The sequence below is a fragment of the Pseudonaja textilis genome, chromosome 3 (genome assembly GCF_049901715.1).
Source record: "Pseudonaja textilis isolate UNSWEBS1 chromosome 3, rPseTex1.2, whole genome shotgun sequence".
In the NCBI taxonomy this organism is placed as follows: domain Eukaryota; kingdom Metazoa; phylum Chordata; class Lepidosauria; order Squamata; family Elapidae; genus Pseudonaja; species Pseudonaja textilis.
Genome location: NC_141992.1, coordinates 158,148,520 through 158,169,527, shown reverse-complemented (window position 1 = coordinate 158,169,527; position 21,008 = coordinate 158,148,520). Strand labels below are relative to the sequence as shown.

The following is a 21,008-nucleotide window of genomic DNA, read 5'->3' as shown; positions in this document are numbered from 1 at the left end:
TATGGCTTAATTAGGTGATTGGAGTGGGACACTTTGAGCCTAAAATATTGAACCTTTTCACAATACTCTAATTTTCTGAGATTGTGGATTTGGGGTTTTCATGAGCTGTAAGCCATAATCATCACAATTATGACAAATCACGGCTTGAACTATCTTGCTTTGCATGTAATGAGTCTATCTCATATATTAGTTTCACCTTTTAAGTTGCATTACTGAAATAAATGAACTTTTCCACGATATTCTAATTTTTTGAGTTTCACCTGTACAATAGAATGATTTGGGTGAAAGCCAAATATTACCAGAATAGTTTTAGAATAGTTCCATTCAATCCACTAATGGATTACATAAACATCTGGCATACCACTTGCTGTCTATATTCAGCAGGTTAATAGGTCTATGGTTTTCAGATGATTTTTTATCACCCTTCTTTCAAATTGTTCTTGATTAGTAAATACAACTTTAATTCAGACTTGAATATTTTATATACACTCACATTGTAAAAACTTTTCTATAATCTCATCAGCATATATTACTGTACATGAATGTACAGTATATACAAAACCTATCAATGGCATTACTGGAAATAGTTTTAAAAGATCCTATGTAAAATTAATTTGTTTTACAGAGTTCTGCAAAACAGTATGAAATATGGCATAGAGAAAGATGGAACGACACAGTCACTAGGTTCTAGTTTTTAGTATGATTAAACTCAATTATGATTTTTTTATGGAAATATATTGTACTTGACAGTCCAGCTGCTGTCAATTTAAGATACATTAATATATCCAATTAATTCTCTAGGGCCATTTAATGATATACTCTTTGTTTGTCAAGTTAAGTTTTCTCACTGAGAAATGATGCAATGTTTTAAAAAGCAAATAGTTGCTCATTGGCATTGCAACATTTTCATGATCATAAAGATTCTGTCCTCTGGAAGTGCAGTCACAAGATAATCTGAGCTTTGGTCACTTTTTTCAAAACTATAGGTAAAAAAAGCCGGATAAGTTTTGCTTTTGGAAAAATGGGTAATAACAATTTGTATTCTGAACAATTACTTCCCACTGAAAGAATTAGGCATAAGTATTTAATTTGACAAACGTAAAACTATTTTTTGATAGCTAATTGTTTATTTTGAAAAACAAATATTTTCCTAATGTTGAAATTAAAGGATAAGAATGAATTAGAATTATAACAAGCTTGCCAACTTGTTTAGAGCAAATTTAAAATTTTCTGTAAATATATGTTTTGCTCTTAGAACTACTTCTGAATATTTTTAAATTATTACCTTCATTATCAGAGTACATGTGTACAATGAGATTGGCTCTCATTTTACATCATGGTGGTATAAAAATCTGGATGCTAATTGATCTTCATTAAGATCTTATTCCATGATTGGCTTGTGTAGTACCACATACATATAGGATTAATGATTAGAGACAGATTTCTTGAAAGTGTTTAAAGATAGGTTTTCCAAATCTGAAATTAATGAATAATGGCAGAACTCAAGCTATACATTGAGAAGATTTCTGGTATGCATTCAATCTCAGTAATTCACAACCAATTAAGATTAGTTTGATACTAGTGTTTATATATGTTTAAGAAAAATAATGGAGTTTAGAAATTTAATTATTAATTATAGAAATGAATTACAGACAAGGAAATCGATACACAAAGTTTCATTATTGAAATATCTCATTTTGAACTTGAAATTTATAGTTTTAAATAGAATGGTCAGAACAATTGTTTCATACTTGAAATGGAATGTTTCACATATGAAATATTTAAAATTCAAAAAAAAAATATGGTAGTTAATAACAGCATAAACAACCAGTGCTTTAATTCACAATGTAATCCATTTGTCTTCTCTTCGAATTGTTGATGATCATGCAGCACCTGGATTATTCACATGTACATAGTCCAAAACTGATCGATCCAGAACTCTTTCAATGAGAACTTCTTCTACAATATTTATGTCCTGAAATAAGGAAATCAGGTATTCAAGTAAAATACTGCAACAAAAAAAAATCTTGTTTAGCTGTGAAACCAGCCAAATTCTAGGCATCAGTAATAACTTTGTTAGCAATAAGAGATTACACCCAGCTTAGATACTTTAGGATGGTAAATCCTTGATATTTCATTCACACATATAACTAGATAACTTGCAATTATAGTTCCAAATAAAAGGAAACTGTCATTGGATATATTTCCCAGTGTTCACAAAAAATAGAATAATGTCTTTTTAAGAATGAATTCCTTGTATGCATCTTAGAAAGATTTGTAAATAGAAGATTCATGATCCAGAGAGCAAACAGGTTCCTATCTTCCATCTGATAATTTTGCATAAGGAGAACAAATTCTAGAAATTTGAAAATAAACACATATAACATGTTCAGTAAATTCTGGATTGCTATTAAACATCTGAACAAATTCTCTGGCATATCACTTGCAATATAAATTAGGTTATTTTTCCACTGAACTCTTTAGCTTTTAGAATAGAATAGAATAGAATAGAATAGAATAGAATAGACAGAGTGCAACCTATCCCCAAATAATGCTCTTGAAATCTATAAATGTCTTTATACGCTATGAGAGATACAGAGAGATAAAGATTCAGATAAAGTTTAGCAGGGATTAGGAAAAAATGATATAATTTACTCACAATATAATCTTCATAATAAAATGTATGTCTCAGTTGAAGATGCCTTATAAAATTTCTGATGTAGTAACTTGGACCGCCACCAGGTAGTAAACGACAGATTGGACAGAACTGTAGACAGTTTAAGGTGGAGAGAAGTAAAACATTAATTATATCTAAATTATTGTTGGTTGAATAGAAGCTTTCAGATATTATTCCCTTTCTATCAGCAGTAAATTCAGTTTATTTTCTCCATAGCCTATATTACAAATGCTATACAAGAATGTAAATATCCTGTCTGCAGAAGCAGTTGGTCCTGTTATCTATTTAGGTCATGGGGAAAATATAAAAATAGTTCATGTTCCAAGAACATTTTCAGCTTTATGCATCTGTAAATTAGTGCCCTCTATTCATGTAGACATCAGACATGACTAAATTCACAGATTAGACAAATCCCTGATTTTATAAATATTGTTTATTAACAGATCAAATTTATCTAGGTTCACACAAAATAACTAAGCAATAAATTATGGTTTATAAAGTACAATGGCTGTATTAATGCAAAAACACAACAATAGGCTTGGCAATATTAAACCCATGGACATATTCCATGGTACACAACTAACAAACTTCTTTATTAGAAGGCTCCTCCTTCTTTCTAATAAACTTCTTTTTTAAACTTAAAACATAAACAGGAACCTGACATGATAAGGTAAATATGTAGTTAGCTTGCAGCATCATTTTTATTTCCAAAAATGCTTCTCAACCCTACATAGCTGGAGAAAGCACCCTCACCTATAGTGTTTTCTGACTGGTTATAACCAACATATACTGAGAGAGGTCTGTTTGATGTAGGGATTTAGGGGATGCACATCAGGCTAAAAACTGGGAGACTTGAGTTCTAGACCTCCCTTAGGCACAAAGCCATAAAAGTTATTTTCCCAGTCTTAGTCTTTTGCAAAACACAAAAACACCCCTCCCCCCAAATAATGATTTTGCAAATATATGTTTCCTGCCATTTCAGGAAAATTCCTACGATACAGTCGCTAAATTTCAAACATTCCATAGAATTAATATAGCTTTCTCCTATAGTAAGCAAAATATCAAAGCAAAACCCAAAATGTACAGATATTTCTTCACTTATGTTTGTTCATTCAGTAACTTTATGAAATTATTACATTAGTAAAAAAGTGGACTTTTGACCCATGCCCAAAATTGCAGTTATTGAAACATCCCGGTGGTCACATGATCAAAATTTGAGGGCTTGGCAGCCTGCCCATACTTACAACTACGGAGATACTTCAAGTCCCCCCCCCCACCTGCATATTTTCCAGTGATTTTCCAAAGTCAACACAACTTTACAAAGACTACACAGCATTCAGAAGGCTCAAGGAGCCACATATAGGAAACGTTCATCAGAAAAGCTGGGTCCAAAAAGGAGAAAGCAAATGCAGTGGAGTGTTTCTCCTTCAGCCATGATGGGTGGGGTGGAAAGGTCAGTATGGGGAACTGGAAGAGAAGGCAGCAGGGTGAGTGAATGTTGACTGGGGTGGGCAGGGTGGAACAGTGGTTCTGGAGCTGCTTGCCATCCTGGAAGATGTAGGGCAGAGATGAGGAAGAAGAGGCAGTCCCTTACCTTACGGAGGGTAGGAGGGAGGAAAACTGAAATGCCTTAAATTGGGATGGGTACTCATTTAACAACCACAATGCTCAGTTAATGACCACAATATGCTTTGCCATCGTAAATTGGTATGATCATACCTCTTTACAACTTAGGACCACAATCCTGATCCCAAATATGATCATAAAATCAACCTGTATGCTTGAAGGTGATGTCTGAACACAGCCATGAATTTTTTATAGAAAGTATGGTTCCAAACTATAAGAGGGACATGTCACTTTTTTTTAAATCTGATTGAACGTACAGTTACATATAAAGATACAAGATATAGAAATGCAGAATAGCCAGCTGGTAATTACTACTACAACAACCAGCACTTTACTATGCTATATTTTTTTAACTTTACTATATTTATTAAAAATCCAGCATTGGATTTTTGGAAAACAAGTTGGAATAAACCTCTGCCCAATTACAGACATAATGGAAACCTCTTCCATGGATGAATATTTTGTAGCCATAGGTAGTTTTAATTACTGAACTATTTTTCTCCTGACATATGCTAGCAGTTCTCAAGTGAGTTTAAGACCTCAATGAAGCTTTAAATATATTTTAACATAAGAAAATAACATTATTTGAAACTGAGAATTGTTATTTTTGCACTTACACTGCTCACAGTGATTACTTAATAGTTGTTTGATTACTATAAATATCTTCCTTTTTCTAAATCTATGTTTATTACAATTTCTCTGATTAAAGAAGCATGCTAATGCACTGTGTTGCAATGAAGAAAATAACATACTATAGTAAGAGTCATAATAGATTTTCAAACATGCAAAATTGCCCAGACGATACAAACAGGCAAGCTGGCTTATGCTAATGAAAAGGTTAAAATAAATGCTCTAACATTTTCAGAGTACTTCTATAATGAATTATATAGAATTATAATTCTATAATGAAAAGTTTTAGTTCTGGAGCCTTTGAAATCCACATTTCACAAAACCTTTCTTAGGCAGCAAGCTGCAGAGATAATTTTTCATCAGATGTATTGTTTTTAAGAAATATCAGTTATTAATATCATGACATACAAATGTACATCTTTCTCATTTTATCTAATTTATCATACAAGTGATAATTACGATATAGACATAAATAGAAGTGTAAGAAAGTTACCACTGGTCGTCTTTCAGTTCTGTGAAAAGTTAGAAAATGGTCCAAGAGATCATTTTCATCCAGTTCATTCTGACAGAAAGGACAAGGATACCTGAAAACAGACAGATAGATATGTATAAATACTCACATTTTCAATGTTACCTACTAAATACATTCTCTGGTTAATAGCTATTTTGGATAATGAACCAATCTGTTTCTAAGAAATAAGACTATAAACATTGTCTCTCCATAATAAGTTTTAGTATTCAATCCAAGGCACTTGGACATGAAAAGCTAAAATAGCTTATAAACCTATAATTTCTCTATTCTTAATTTTACTAAGATGTAATTTACCTTGTTTCAGGGTATGCAACTTCCTGTAGAGGCCCATATTTTTCTATATATTGGTCACAAGTCTTCAAATGAGCTCTCATTTCACTAAGGCATACCTGAAACATGCAAGGACATACCTTGTTAGTTAAAACTTTACACAGATTAATACCATGTTTCTCACAAAATAAGGCCGGGCCTTATTTTTTTTTGACCCCTGAAAAAACGGGTAGGCCGTCCTTTCAGGGGTGACTAACTTTCCTCCCACACCTAGAGCAGCCCATACGCACGTACCACACCGCGAGGCCACTTCTATCAGCCAACGAAAGCTCCCTGAAGGCAGAATCCCCAGCTGCTTCAGGGTGTGGCGTGGCTGCCTGTGTCCCCTTGCCTTTAGGCAGTCTCTTTAGGGCGATGGAAGCTCCCCAAATGCAGTGACCAGCCACTTCGATCGGCCAGTAGAAGCGGCCTCAGGGCAAACACACACACACACACTCCCCTCGCCATGAGGCCGCTTCTTTCGGCAGATGAAAGCTCCCTTGAAGGCAGAATACCCAGCCGCTTCAGGGCGAGGTGTGACTGCCCGTGTCCCCTCGCCATTAGGCAGACTCTTTCGGGCGATGGAAGCTCCCCAAATGCAGTCACCAGCCACTTTGATCGGCCAGTAGAAGCGGCCACGGGGTGAGGGGAGTGTGTATGCCATGCCTCGCCCCGAAGTGGCTGGGGACTCTGCCTTCAAGGGAACTTTCGTCTGCCGAAAGAAGCGGCTTCGCGGCGAGGAGAGTGTGTGTGCGCTCGCCCGAGGCCGCTTCTAGAAAAGCATGGTTTGAATAGGCCTAAATTTGGGGGGGCTTAATTTCACCTCATGCCTAGAAATCATGCTGTGCCTTCCTATTGGTGGAGGCCGTATTGTTGGAGAAACATGGTATTTTAAAAACAAATTTGCTTTTCAAAAAGACGAGGTTACAAAGCAAGGCCAGTTCAAATTGCTCTCAGTTGGGTATCACACATTACTTACAACTCAATATAAATTACTTTGAAAAAGTGTGTATAGGAATACTGTTTAGAAAGTTCTTAATTTGAGAGTAAATTATGTAGTACCAATCATTATTTACCTGTGTTTTACATTCTGTACAGTTTTGGTGTGTATTTTTCATCATTTTGATAATATCGGTTGCTGGAATCCCTTCAGAAGGTAGGTAGGCTCGGCAATATGGACATGTGCATGTATGATTTCTTAAACATGTGGTAATACAAATGTGACAAAATCTGTAAAAGACAAAAATAAAATCATGTTTCTACACAAAACCCTATTTTAAGGAAAGCAATGTAAAATAGGGACACATCCTAAGAAGAATGATTTCTGTTAACAATTTTCTTATTTAAGCATCCCTATCTGTTGGACTATTGATAAAGAATAGCTAGAGAAGATAATATGCTTTGCTATGAGGCTACCTCTGCATTACCTAAAGTTACTAATTAGCATCAAAATACTTGCCTATTAGTGAAAATATGACTTGTAATACAACTTTAATATGAGAGTCAGTGCTACAAAAAAGAACATAAGTTAGCACAAAATGAACTAGAACTATTCCCACAGAAATGAAACTTAGAACGTCTTCAGTTTTAATTTTGCTCTCATTTGTATGCATAATTTGCAGTAATCAATTTCATGTAATCTTTCACCATTCTGAATGAAAATGTCACATATTTATACTTTCTTCACAATATACTTCCTGTTGAGTTTTCTCAAATTGAATCAGTCAATATAGTTGCTTTAATTTAATGTGAAAAACCTGGTCTTCAGGAAAACAGTGCAGGATCTTTTTGTAAAGTAGAATCTCCATAATTTCTGCTTTTCCTTTTTTTTCTCTAGCAGGGAACATGTGATGCCTACTTTTTGATAACAATCAACTCCCAGCTTATTGTGAGAGCAGCCTCTGCCCCTTATGTTTCTTTTGGTACTAGTTCTGTTTCAGAAATTTTTGAGATTTTTGGCTGCTTGTTATTGGTACCAAAGAGGTGTTCCCCCACCTCTCCCCACCCACCAGGAGGAAGTGCCTGGAAGCATTTTAAGGAATTTCACAAGAATGAAAAGACACTTCCAAGAAAGCTTTTTGAACCCTGATTGGTTTTACTCTTAAAAAGCTTGTAAATTAGAAAGTGATATGCAAAATAGACAAAAGGTGCCTGGAGATGACCCAAAGTTAAAGAAATGCAATTCACATTACATTTGCCTATCTTCTCTTGGGTAGGTTTTTATATTATAAGAACAGTTTTATAGATATCTTTGTATATGTATTCTATTTATATCTTGTTTTCCTTCCAAAAGCAAAAGGTGACTTAAATTTTACCATCTTAACAAGTTTGAGATATAAGCTGGGCTGAATGGGTGTGATGGGCACAGAACTACTAAGTTTCCATGGCTGAAGATAGTCTCTGCAGTTTACTTGTCAAGGATTTTTGGAAGTGGTTTGCCATTGCCTCCTTCCTGGATTGAGGGAAAATGACTGGCCCAAGGTTACCTAGGTGGCTCCACGTCTAAAGCAGGAAGGGAACTCACTGTTACCCAAGTTCTATCCTGATCTGAATGGATTTCACGACAAGTCCATAGTGTTGTTTGATATTCTGGCTCAATCAAATGGATTTCAAGGTTTCTTCGATGTCATGACAAATTATGGTTTGCATTGATAAAAAGCTATCTCAGGGAAAACATATATAAACTGATAGGGCCATGGTAGTGGAAACATTATTTGGCCAAACAAGCAGATTAACATGCATTTAGTTTAATTTATGTGAGGGTAAAACCATCTGTGGAGGTTAGTCCTTCATTGGACCAAACCTGGAGCTAAATGCAGTCCCATCGCAGAGAGGAAACAGATTAATATTTTTTTCGTCTTTTGGTTTTAAGAAAAATCTTAAACATTCATACTGAATTTGCCTGTATATAATACCCGGGACTTATATTTCCAATAAGTTTGCCTTGCAAAGCACAGCAGACACAAACAGAAACAAACTTTTACATATGACCAGGAGAAGACAATCTCTACTTCATTCAACACAAGTTTCTCAAAGCAGGACCAAAGTACGGTTCAGCAGTTGCACTTACACGTGGCCGCATTTGGTCCTTACGGGCTGGTCGAACACTTCCAAGCAGATGGCGCACTCAAAAGAGGGAATTTGCTGCTTTTCCACGCATCCCGCTCGGTCTGACGGTTGTGGGAACTGAATACTGCCTTGCGGGTTGCTGACATCCGGCGTCCTCGCCGTCTCCCGTCCGTCGCCGCTTAGCACCGATCCCATCGCCTAGACGAGTTCTCACGCGTTGGCGCTGTTGCTTACCGCTATTATGCTCAAATGCGTTACAACCGGAATTGTAGCAGTTTTGCAGGAGGATTTCGCCTTGAAGCAAAACAAAAGTGTCAGCTTCCCTACTTGGACCTCTTCCTTGTTTTGGGGAGAAATCCCAGAGGCGTTCGGCCGCGACTGCAGAGTCGGAATCGTGCGCAAGCTTTATTGGTGGTGACAGGGCCAGTCCCAAGTCGGCGCGGTGAAACCTGACTCCTTCAGATTAACAAAGTAGGGATCGTAGAGCCCTGGCTTCGTTTATTGGTTGCCGCAATGTTTTGTTTTGTTTTTCCTTGGACCTGGATGGTTTGCGAATGCCCTCTGCATAGCTGACCAAAGATGATTCCTACTGGGTCGGAAGGAATTGGTTTTCCGGAGTATCTGGCTTGAACTTTAAAATACTGTTTACTACGTGGGAGTGTCACCGATTATTGTAGCCAAGAAACATTTCATGACCGAGCTCATTGCACTCTTTTCCTCCCTCTCTTTCTCTCTTCCAGCCGAATGTAAACAAACAAACAAGAAAAAAAACCCTAAATCCCGAGAAAAGGACGCAATTTACAAGGGAAAACACTAAGCAGCTATCCTCTACTGAAACGAAACATTTAAATTCACGTGTTGCCTTAAGGTAATGATTTTAGTAAATCATACTAACCCGAATATTTCCTTGGTCATGTTTTATTGATAAGTTTGCAAAAATATAAAAAAAAGTCGGATTATAAAGTAGTTCACGGAACGTAGCAAGCCACAGCCATGTTTAGGTTTATACTGTGTGAACTAAAACTATGGTTTATGGTTTGGGGGGACTGGCCAGTTGATCTCATCAGACAAGGAATGTTGCTTGGGATCCAGGAGAAGAGATTTCTCTATCCTTTTGGGATATCGTATCTTCTTTCTTGAGAGGTGAAATATGGTTCCACCCTCCTGACCTTAAATCTGCTCCTTAAGTCCGGGCTCTGCCAGACGGCTCGGAGCCAATCTGGCTTCCATCTCCCCTCCTCTTGGAACTATGATTTGCTTTTTTGTGTTGGGAATACTTATCTCTGAAGATTGTAATGCTTTAATGCTGTAAACCAATTGGCTTATAGCAAATAAATAGTTTTATGTCTTAAAAACAGTTTAAGAACTGTGGCTTGGTGCAACTTGCAAATGAGACTAGAGACTATTACCGCTGCATGTTTCTCTTTGGAGGCCAGATCTAATCATTGTGATTTAGATGCTAGACCACAAATGAATATAAAACATTAACAGTGTTCCTATTCAGAATCCAGGAGATCAACTATACCTTCCTCATTTTTCCATATACTGGCTTTGCCTTTACCCTCAAAATCAGTTGGCACTTGGCTTAATGCCTAAGCTGTGTTCACCAAATGGTTTTCTTTTCCTGTTTTATTATTAGGGTTGGTTGCATGGTAAGTCAGAAGTTTATACTGGATTTGGCATTTTTATCAACCTATCCAGGCTTTCCTAACAACTTGGGACAGAAGATATTGTTTAATGCAGGGGTTCCCAACCTGGGGTGTTCGCATCCCCTGGGGGTGTGAGACGATATTCCACAGGGTGCGAGAAAAGTCCAGGTAAATGATAGGATATTGGCTATATGTTGGCATTTTTATTTATTATGCAATGGATTAACTTTGTTTTCATTTTAGAGTTAAGTATCGTTATTTAGTGGCTGTCACATACATAGCTGAAAAGATTCAATCCTACCATATATTTAACGCGTTCAGTAGTTCCTAAAGTCTAAATTTCAGGGGGTGTGAGGTTCAAGTGAAATTTCTTTAGGGGTGCAGGGCGAAAAAAAGGTTGGGAACCACTGGTTTAATGGCATTAGATATCAATTTTTACAAGTAAAGCTGCATTTTGTAATTGATAGTAATCTTGTCAATGCTGATAGCTGTTCAAGTGGTACTCCAGTTGTTTTGGGATTGAGCACAAAGTGCCTATTAATATTCATGCTACTTTGATTTCTTTTATCACAGTCATTCCATTTCTTTTTGCATGTCCTTATATTTTTTGATTCTTCCCCCAGTTCTTCCTCTTCTGCTGTTATTTATCCTAGTTTTATTATTTTTTATAAATAACTCAGTTAATAGGATTATATATTTCCCTACTTTTTTCACAATACTTTAGATATTAGTTTCTGTCACAAGTTTCTCTTGTGTATCATGCTGTTTTGACAAATGTTAAAGTTTCCAGCTTACCATCCTTTATTAAATACATGTGAGTATTTAACACAGTTCCTAGTGTCATGGGAAATGGTTTGGCATTGTCTTCTCTCAGGATTTTCTTATATTTCAACCTAGTGTACACTCCTAGTATTTCATGAAAGCTTCAACTATTAACTAAGTCCTACTTCGTTTTGCTTATCCAGGATGGTTAGGTGATCCAACTTAAATTATTCCACTACTTACATGAGTTAAACTTAACAGCACTTCAGATATATGAGTTCCATATTCAAGTAAGTGTGCACAGTAATATGGCTGGTCTTTCATAAATTTCCATACATTTATCAATCAATTATATTTTAAGAACCACCCAACTCCCTCATTAATGACCAAAGTTCAGGGGAACAAATGGACCCTAAGAAATAGTGTAGCAATATAATAGGACCAGGCAGCTGAATCAAGATGGGCAGCTATATAAATTCAATAAATACATACATTTTGAACTATAGGAACATGTTTGAAAAATAGTACTATTTTTATTTGTTTGTATCCCATTTTTAAATAATATAAGCCTTCTGGAAAATTACAATTGTATTTCTTCCTTTTTGTATTTTCATGTATTACAGCCAAAGTGCACATTTATACACACACACCCCCTTTTGGTCTTTCCTCCATTTCTTCACCTTTTTCCTTCACCTATTGTTCATTTTGCCTAAGATAAGTGACTAAAATAGTTGGCCTTTCATATTCCTAAACTATGGAAATCACACATTGTTTAGTTGTCTTGGTAAACTCTTAAAGCTTTAACACCTACTTAGAATTAATTTAATCAATAGTTCTTATCTTTAGACTGAATTTAAACTGCATGCTTCATGATCCCAAGTCTTAATTACTGGACTTTTTAAAAGAATCTTATATTTTTATGCTATTTAATGATAAAAATTCAGAAGAATATGAACTGTATTGTCTAATTCTGCATGTGGGTCTTTCCTTTGTTTTGGTATATCTTCTTACTATCTCCAATCAGTTGTTTTTTTTAAAAAAAAGCATTGTCTGGCTAGAGGCTTCCCCACACTGGGACACTGAAAAGGGCGAGGCCCTTTCTTCCAGTTTTTACCCTAAAGCAGAGTAAGGCATATTCTTACTCATATTCAATTACTTCTGTCTTTTGTTTCATTAAAAGTTTACATATTCCAGTAAGCATCATGTGCTGTGGTTTTTTTGTTGCTGGCTTTGCATGTAGTATATGAATTGAATCACCGAGTATTGTATACCACGATCTACAATATCTGCCTTGCAGGATTCCTCCCCTCCCCTCCTTTTTTTTTCTTTTTGGTAAATTCCTTTCCAGACATGCTGCAGATTTGGCTATGAGATTTTGGATAGTTTACAAACTGAAATAAAGTATCCAAGGGAATTGCTGTATTAACCTTCTACCATACAGGTAGGCAGTCCAGTGTGTTTAGTGACTTTGAAGTTACAATGGCCACTGAAAAATGTTTTATGACCATTTTCTACAGAACCATTGCAGCATCCACATGGTCACATGATCAAAATCCAGCTGCTTGGCAACTGACTCATATTTATGATGGTTGCAATGTCCTGGGATCATGTGATCACCTTTTGTGACCTTCTGACAAGTAAAGTCAATGAGGAAAGCCTGATTTATTTAACAGCCATGCCTCTAACTTAACAACTGCAGTGATTCACTTTACTATGGCAAGAAAGGTTGTAAAATGGGGCAAAATTTATTTAACAACTGTCTCACTTAGCAATAAAAAATTTGGGCTGAATTGTGGTCATAAATCAAGGACTACCTATGTAATCTCTTTTCCCTTTATAGTTCATCTCTTGAGAAAAAAACACAAATCCAAAAGTTTTGTCAAATGTTCATCAGTAAAAGCCCAGCAGACAAAACCATACTATATTCCTCTTTTAGTCCTCATCAAGTAAACTAACTTTATAAATTTTCTTTGAATTTTAAGGATCCCACTTTTTAATCCTTTCAGAAAAAGCCCAGAGTTAGTTTTGTGTTAATTTATTTTTGTAGTGTAGGAAGTTAGCACCCACCCCTCTCCCAGAAAAATGAAATATCCTAGAAAATATTAAAAAGATAGAATATTTTCCCTAAAATGGAAGTAGAAACTCAGAGAAGCAGAAGCTCACACACCCCACCTTTGTTAATGGGTGGGTCATTAAGGCCTAGGGCAGAGTATTCTACATAACAAAGGCCTGTACCCATCTCACCACCTCCCCTGGGAAGATTGCATCAGCCAGCACTCAGGTAAAGCCATGTGATCCAGACAAAGCCTATAGAGTTAGCTAAGATCTCCACCCCTATGAGTGTACAGCCAATGGGATACATTTCTTACACAGGAACAGGAAACATTAAGGTGGGGCCCAACAGAGGGTATATAACTAAGCTTCTCTCAGCATCTTACCCTTTCTTTTTTTGCTTCACCCAACATCTTGAAGCATGTGATTGTCTTTTCACTTTGGAGCTTCAAGTCATGTGGTCCTGTCCACCATTAAACCATCTTTCTGAACAGCCTCCTGTTTCCACTTTTTCCCCACTTGGAACTGAACCCAGAAGGATATTTCTTCCAACAGTAGCCATAAGGCTCTCAAAACTTTTAACCATTTTTTTTTTTTTGGTATATCCAGTAAATAACATTCTGTCCTTTTGTTTGTCCCTTCTAGAGAAATCATTCAAGACTTTAAGAAAATTATTTTGTATATTCAATAAGAAAACAAATATCCAAATCCAAAGGGATTTCTTCATTCAATTGTTGTGCATCGTAGGGAATAAATCATCAATTTCATTTGTATTTTCATATCTTTCTCCATATTACTTATCATGGTTAAATTCCCCTTCAAAGTAATTTCAAAATTATGTGTTCCAGTTAGTTAATCTCACTGTACTGTCCATTTAAGAGGTTTATCTACTTTTTCAAAAAGATAAGCAAAAAAATGTACAATAACTTCTTTTATAGAATTATGTTCTATTATTTTCTTTATCTTTTATTTCCCTCTTGTGTGCAGCCTTCCAGGTTCCCTTACCATAAAATATTTTTAAATGCTATTTTTTTGTGAGAAAATTACTTGTAATTAAATCAATTGGAACCCTTGTCATTGTTAACTTTCTGAAATCCATATACTGAGCGTCTTTTTGTTGTATAATCAAAAAATATACTTCAAAGGTTTTTAAACATCAAATTTGCATCATTTTCCTGCGATATTGTTAATTTTAGAGAAAGAAATTATTGTATGTTATATTTAGCTCTGTATAGAAGAAAGTTGAAGTTACTTTTCTATTTTTTCTTTCTTTTTGTTTCCTGAACTCCTGACCTTGTTCCCTTAACCTTTTCTGTGTCTTTATTTTTTGTTTGTATATTTTAACTCTGTTAAAACTTAATAAAGTTTTATTAAAAACATTGCATCATCTTCTTCAAAGGGGTTTTAATCTCTCCAATATATTAATCATTTTTTGAGTTTTCTATTATTAAGAAATGAAGCTTGGTCGAGCTTAATGTTCACAGAAGTCTGCAATGGGGAGGTAAGCTTGATGGAACACTGTCTCCCAGCCAGTGTCAGATGCAAATAACAAGATCCACACAGGAAGAATTCGATTAGTTGATTTCTTGCCCAAGCTTATTGCAAGAATCTTCTCAGACTAATGGTTTGCACCTAAATGAGACTAGATAATGTTCAATGGCATTCAAAGGAAGTTGAGCGTCTCACCCATGCAGGCACTGTAGACTAAGTCCCAGTTTGACTTCTCCCCTTAAGTTCCAGTCTCTCTCCTACAGTCAGTCAATTCATAAGTTCTTTGCAGAATGGAAGTTGGAAGTTTCTGCACTCTACTCAAAAGAACCAGTTGTCTGGAATCATGTGAATGATCTTACTTTCTTTCCTCCAGAAATATATTGCTGTCCCAGGTATGATTCCCAAATCATATTCAGGTATGATTCTGAACTTTCAATAGCATCCTCCGCCACAATCACAGGACCACAATTTGGGTGCTTAAGCAACCAGCCTGCATTTACAGCCATTTGTAATTTCTCACTCGTGACTATAGTTTATACTGTTTTTACCAAAAATCAGCATTTACAGTGGGTTTGCTTAAGGATCTGTTCACTTAATGACCAATTTAAAAAGATTAAAATGAGGTCAGTTATGGTGATTTGTTTTATGACTATCACAATATGATGTAAGTTGAATAATTATATAAGAATGAGAAGCTTCTACAATCATTTATTTGCAGCCAGTTTTGGGTTCTTAGGGAAGAAAGAGTAAAAATTAATAGTATCAATAAAGTAATTTTAAAAGTAGAAATATAATTTTAAATATTTAAATTTTAAATTGTATTAATTTAATTTTAAAATTAATTTTTAATTTAATTTAATTTTAAAATTAAAATTTAATTTACAATACACCAATAAATGTAGTTTAAAAACTGCCTAGAGCTGCTTGGTAAAGAGATTAATAAATTAGTAATTTTTAATTTAAATTATTAATAAGTAACAACAGCTTTTTGATATCAGAGCACAGAATCTTAGAGGGAAGGATGTTTGGGTTAATGATATACATTTGTATACATTACAATGTATGATGATATATATTTACACAAGTGATTTCTCCATGGATAATTCTTATCTATGACTATATTGATTTGACTACTTCAATCATTTTTGGTTTTGTTACTGTCAATTTTTTCCTTATTTTCTATAAGAATTGCCTTAGCTGCCCTCTTGTGGTTACTTGTGTAACTTCTTTATGTGTCAGAGATTGGGCACAAATATCCCAGCTTTTTAAATTTTAACAGAATTCTGTAGTTGCTACTATTGCTTGTCAAGGTGTTTGTAACTGTCTATCAAACTCTGGTTCTTATCAACATAACCAAGGTCAATGAATGTAATCAATGGAGAAATGAAAGCAGTAAATGAGAATACCATTTGTATTTGAATTCAGAGGTCTGGTACTGTAGCAGCTTTTTCTATTAACACATTTCCCCATTTTTATTAAAGAGCAAAGCGTGATGAAAAACATATGCCTTTTAATTAAACTTGTTAATGTACCATCATATTCCCTCCTGATTTTTTTTTCAGTTCAGTTATCAATATCTTTTCAGGTACAATTCAAACTATTAGTTTGCCTATAAATCTATATTTGTTTAACCACAAATTACAGGGCTTTCTTTTACATATATGTAGCCTGCTTGACTCATCCAGTACACACATCCTAACTTCATTTAAATTTCTCCACCCATCCAAGGATGTAAACTAAAGAGGACAGGGCTCCAGAAAATGTTCAGTTGCAAACTCCCAAGTTTTGGAATAGCTTCCCTCTGGCAAATAGGGCTAGCAATCTTATTCACCTTCTACAGATTTATTAAAGACAAAGCTATTTCAGAGGACTCTGGAGAATGAGCAGTTGCTACTGCAGATATTTTGTTCTACATTTGTTTTATATTGATTTTGGTTCTTAAAATGTTTTATATTTTTATGACAAACTGCTTGGAATTGGGGTGTGTGTGTGTGCTGGTGGTGTAAACTTTAGTCTGTAGGTGAAAGACATGGATACAATAATCCTTTTTCAGAGAAATACATGTAAGATTGAATCCTGTGTTCAAAATTTGGAAAATTACAGACCATTGTCTATGAAATCACCTACTGAAGTGATAGAGAAATGGACTGAAGGGCTAGCAATATGCCAAGACAAGAGCTTTTATATAATATTTTTGCAATTGTATCCATACTTAACCATGTTTCTCAGTAATGGTGCAGGAAAATCACTGCTTGTAGAGATTTAAAGAGGTATGATTAGAAACACTTTTAATCCACTTCAGAACTAGATCAACCATTAAATTAAAACTTACATACACCACAGACACCCTGTATCTCCTATCTATATCCTTCCCATGGCTAGGAGTTGTTCAGTGGACCAAATTTTCTCAGTTCAAAAAAAGTTACTGACTCACAAATTGATCTTTCTAGATAATTTCACACCAAACGTCTAAGACTAATTTATGTTCAACTGATCGGACAAATGCAAAAAGGGAGGGGCAGGGGGACGACAGATTTGGAAGCCTATACCGTTTTTGTATGGATAAATATTGGATGCGGACTATATAACCCACGTTCAGCTGAAATAACTTTGGGTCAATGAAATTACCGCGAGGAAAAAAAAGTGCTAGGCGATCCGTCATATATATGTATATCTATATCTATCTATCGTCGAAGAAAGCTGTGGTTAGCCTAGGTAAGTATGCTATCCGAGATTAGACACCGTCAACGGCAAACATTAAAGTTGTTGACCTCTAACACAACTTCGCTTCTGTAAGTCTAAAAATGGATGAACTGCTGCCAAATCCCCAACGCTTCTCAATGTTCTCCCCGAGTCTTTCAGCCGCAGTCAGGATCGCGGCTCATAAGATACACGTCATCGGGTCTCCCCGCCCTTTCCCCCCGCTCGATTTTTCACCTCTTCCTGTCCACTCCCGTCACGTGACAGCCGCAAAGTCTGCCGGTCTAGTTTACCCAGTTGTCTGACTTTTTCAGATCCAATATGGCGGCTCCGGGCGGTTGTTGAGGGGCCGGTAAGGTGGCAGTTGAGGCCACGGCTCTCAAGCCCTGGACGGGGTGGGCGGGGGGAGGACCGTGTGGATCGGCGCGAATTCAGCTCCGGCACGGAGGGGAACGACGAGAGAAGCGTGGGCCAAGGCGGATAGGCCCTCCGGCAGGTCGTCCGCTGGAGCTCGGTGTGTTGGGCCATTCCGTCGATCGGAGAGATGGCCCAGCGGGTGCAGTCGATTCAGGAGTTCCTCCAGGATTCCTTTGTGCCTTTAGTGGCCGCGTTGTGTAGCGAGGAGGCAGAGAGAATCACCCGCAAGAACAACCTGGGCTTCTGTGAGCTGGTAAAGCCCTTCTGTCGCCTCACTTCGGAAGGTCGGTATCGCTCGGCGGGAGAGGAACTGGGTTGTTTACATGGCAAGGAGGGGGAGTCCAGCTGTTGACACCTTCGCCAGTTGGGGGGCTGCCTGGCCTTTTAAGGCCTCTCCTTTGAGTCAGGACATGAGCGAGGAGTCTTTCTGCTGTTCACCTTTCTCTAAAGTTTGACAGCCCCGTAAGGCGGTTGCTGCCCATCATAGTTTTCTGCCAACTTCTACCGATGAACTCGGCGACCTACACTGGATTCTGCTGATATATGGATAATATCTAGCAACGAGACTTAAACTACCTTATCCAAAATATTTTCTTAATAAGCATGTGCCAGATATTTAAATGATAAGCTAGATTAACCCCTGAATGCGGGGGGAGGAGGTGTATCGGGAAGATCTTACGATGGTATTTCTCTTCACCTCATGTGTAGGCATCTGCAACAAACTTTAGATGGGACTGTCCTTGAAGATAAGTCCAAAAGTGCTATTGGTAGAACTCCAGTAATTTATGGTAAATCCCAACTAGGATTTAGTATTATTATTGTATACCACCTTGGTTGCTGCATTGGCTACTTGTACGTTTGTGGGTATAATTCAATTGATGGTTTTGACTTGAATGTCCATATGTGTGTCTTGGCATATGTGTAGTTGCCAGACTGCCTTTTCTGCTCAAATACAGCTTGAACACATCTTGAGAAATGGCCAAGAGTCCCCACCCCATGTGCAGGGAAAAAGGTTGGGCCCCAAAAGCATACCTTCTCAGATTAGCCACCCCATGTCATGAAACACGTTGATCCCCTTATTTTGATGCAGGAATTACTGTAACAAAAGCAAATATAATATGCATCTGGAAATGTAAGATATTTGATGGGAAAAATTTACAACCAAGGCAAGTTTCTATTTGGTGGGAATTTAGAAAATGGACCTAATATTCATTGTGAATGGATAGACAACATAGTCAATATGGTAATGTAAGATTCATTTTCTGAGTTGCAAGAACCCTTTATTTGTATTATACTAAGTTGGGCTTATTTGTTGAAGTACTAGTATATCTTGCATAATGCAACTAACATTCCTTCTGTATTAGGTAGTGTACACTATGTGTATCCAAAGCTGTGACATATATATTTCAGAATAGTATAGGTAATTTTCTATTCACAACCATTCATTTAATGACCATACAAAGTTACAATGGCACTGGAAAAAGTGACTTATGACATTTTTTTATATTTACGACTATTGCAGCATCCCAGTGGTCATGTCATGCCCCTGTTGGAGTTTGATTCTGAGGGGGAGATTGAGGAGCTGATAGGGAGTGGGAGTGTGGCTCCGTGGTTGTGGAAGAAACGGGGGAAGGGCACACGCCAGCTGGGCATTCAGAGGAAGACCCAGGGCCACCCCCTCTTCATCCTAGAGCACGCAGGGAGGAATGGAGAAGGGAGCAACGTGGCTTATGAGAGAGAAAAAGGCCCTGATCCCTTTCATTAGTTGCAGCTGGGAGAACAGGATATAAGAAGGGAGTTTGCACACAGGACCTTGCTGGAAGCAAAGTGTGCATTATCTTTGTCGAGGCTTATCTGGGTTTTGGCGTCCTCCCAACTGTATGTGCTTTGTTATCTTTTGGAAGTCTGCAATTTATTACCCTGGCCTGTTGTGTTAATTACTTCAGCAGGGTTTGTGTTGGTTTTTTATTTCTAATTTATCTGTACTTTGGGTTTGGACTTCATTTCTTCCCTTTGTAGACTTCCCTTTGTTTTTGGAAGAGTTTGATCTCCAGTCTAGGATAACTGGACATTGGGGGCCAAGTTGGAGGTATTAAAGGGACTTCACCTATTTTTGTGACTTCGTTGCTTTTGTGCCATGCCCCGGGTCATCACAGGTTATGTGATCAAAATTCAGCAACTAGCATATATTTATGATGGTTCCCGGGATTATGTAATCGCCTTTCTGACCTTCTGACACTAAGTCAGTGGGGAAGCCAGATGAACTTAACAACCCACATTACTAACTTAACTGCAGTGATTCATTAACAACTGTGGTAAAATGGTCATAAAATGGGGCAAAATTCACTTAACTATCTGGCTTAGCAGTTGAAATTTTGGACTCAATTGTGGTCTTAAGTCAAAGACTACCTATAATATTTACCTTGTTCATAGAAGTCAGAATATTATACCAGCAAACTTGATTTTTTCCAGGAAAAGTTGTGAATTGGCTACATTTTTTGATTTTCATTGTGAAGAATATTTTTTTTATTTTTATATTTTATTTTATATTATATTTTATTTAAAATTTTAATAATTTTCATTATTTTTCATTGTATTTTTGTGATTGTATTATTTGTTTAATCCCGGTTTTCTCTACAGTTTGATTATAATTATGAACATTAATGAGACACAATTTATATTTGAGTCAAATAAATTCCTATTACTTGACAATGTCATCATTTTACTCTGAACATTTTTATTTATTTTTAAGCAGCTGAAATGTTCTGATTAAAACAGGTAAAATTATGTATTTTTGTTTGACCATCAATCTACTCTTTCAAAGGATAAGTTTAAAATTTCCACATATGCATTTGTAATCTGTAATAAAAACAAAAAGAGTTAAATCTCAGAAAGTCCTCTTGTAGTCTAAGATAATTTTATTTGTATTTTGAACATTTGGAGCTATATCCAATTATGTTCTTGCATACACAATGCTAAAGTCAGCTGGCAATTAATGTTTTCCTAATGTGCTCTTCTGTGCTTCCTATATACAGTATAAGTTTCAGAGGACAAAGCAGTTTGGGGCACATGAACATGTTCAATGAGGGAAAAA

The 21,008-nt window shown here is 36.4% G+C and overlaps 2 protein-coding genes and 1 long non-coding RNA gene across 8 annotated transcripts in view; 2 read left to right on the top strand and 1 right to left on the bottom strand.

Moving 5' to 3' along the window:
* LOC148126372 (uncharacterized) overlaps positions 1-14,683 on the top strand; it is a 29,532-nt gene extending 14,849 nt beyond the window's left edge. The window contains exons 1-3 of one of the 2 annotated variants that reach the window (XR_015743189.1): positions 9,241-9,314; positions 9,584-9,711; positions 10,483-14,683. This is a non-coding gene — a long non-coding RNA (uncharacterized LOC148126372). Of the gene's footprint in view, positions 1-9,240; positions 9,315-9,583; positions 9,712-10,482 lie in introns of those variants that run through there. The other variant, XR_015743188.1, reaches the window with a different exon arrangement.
* On the bottom strand, positions 1,662-9,800 carry RNF125 (ring finger protein 125). Its single transcript, XM_026699247.2, has 6 exons — positions 8,845-9,800; positions 6,851-7,004; positions 5,760-5,854; positions 5,427-5,517; positions 2,660-2,767; positions 1,662-1,975 (listed from the first exon to the last, which is right to left on the bottom strand). The coding sequence occupies exons 1-6, from the start codon at positions 9,036-9,038 to the stop codon at positions 1,883-1,885; spliced, it is 735 nt and encodes a 244-aa protein (XP_026555032.1). The 5' UTR covers positions 9,039-9,800; the 3' UTR covers positions 1,662-1,882.
* Positions 14,684-17,783: 3,100 nt separating the features above from the next.
* Positions 17,784-21,008, top strand: part of TRAPPC8 (trafficking protein particle complex subunit 8) — a 64,050-nt gene continuing 60,825 nt past the window's right edge. For 4 of the 5 annotated variants that reach the window (XM_026699250.2, XM_026699249.2, XM_087931200.1 and 1 more), the window contains exon 1: positions 17,793-18,198. In XM_026699250.2, coding sequence (XP_026555035.1) covers positions 18,042-18,198 — 157 coding nt within the window. In that variant the 5' untranslated portion in view covers positions 17,793-18,041. Of the gene's footprint in view, positions 18,199-21,008 lie in introns of all 5 variants that reach the window. The other variant, XM_026699251.2, reaches the window with a different exon arrangement.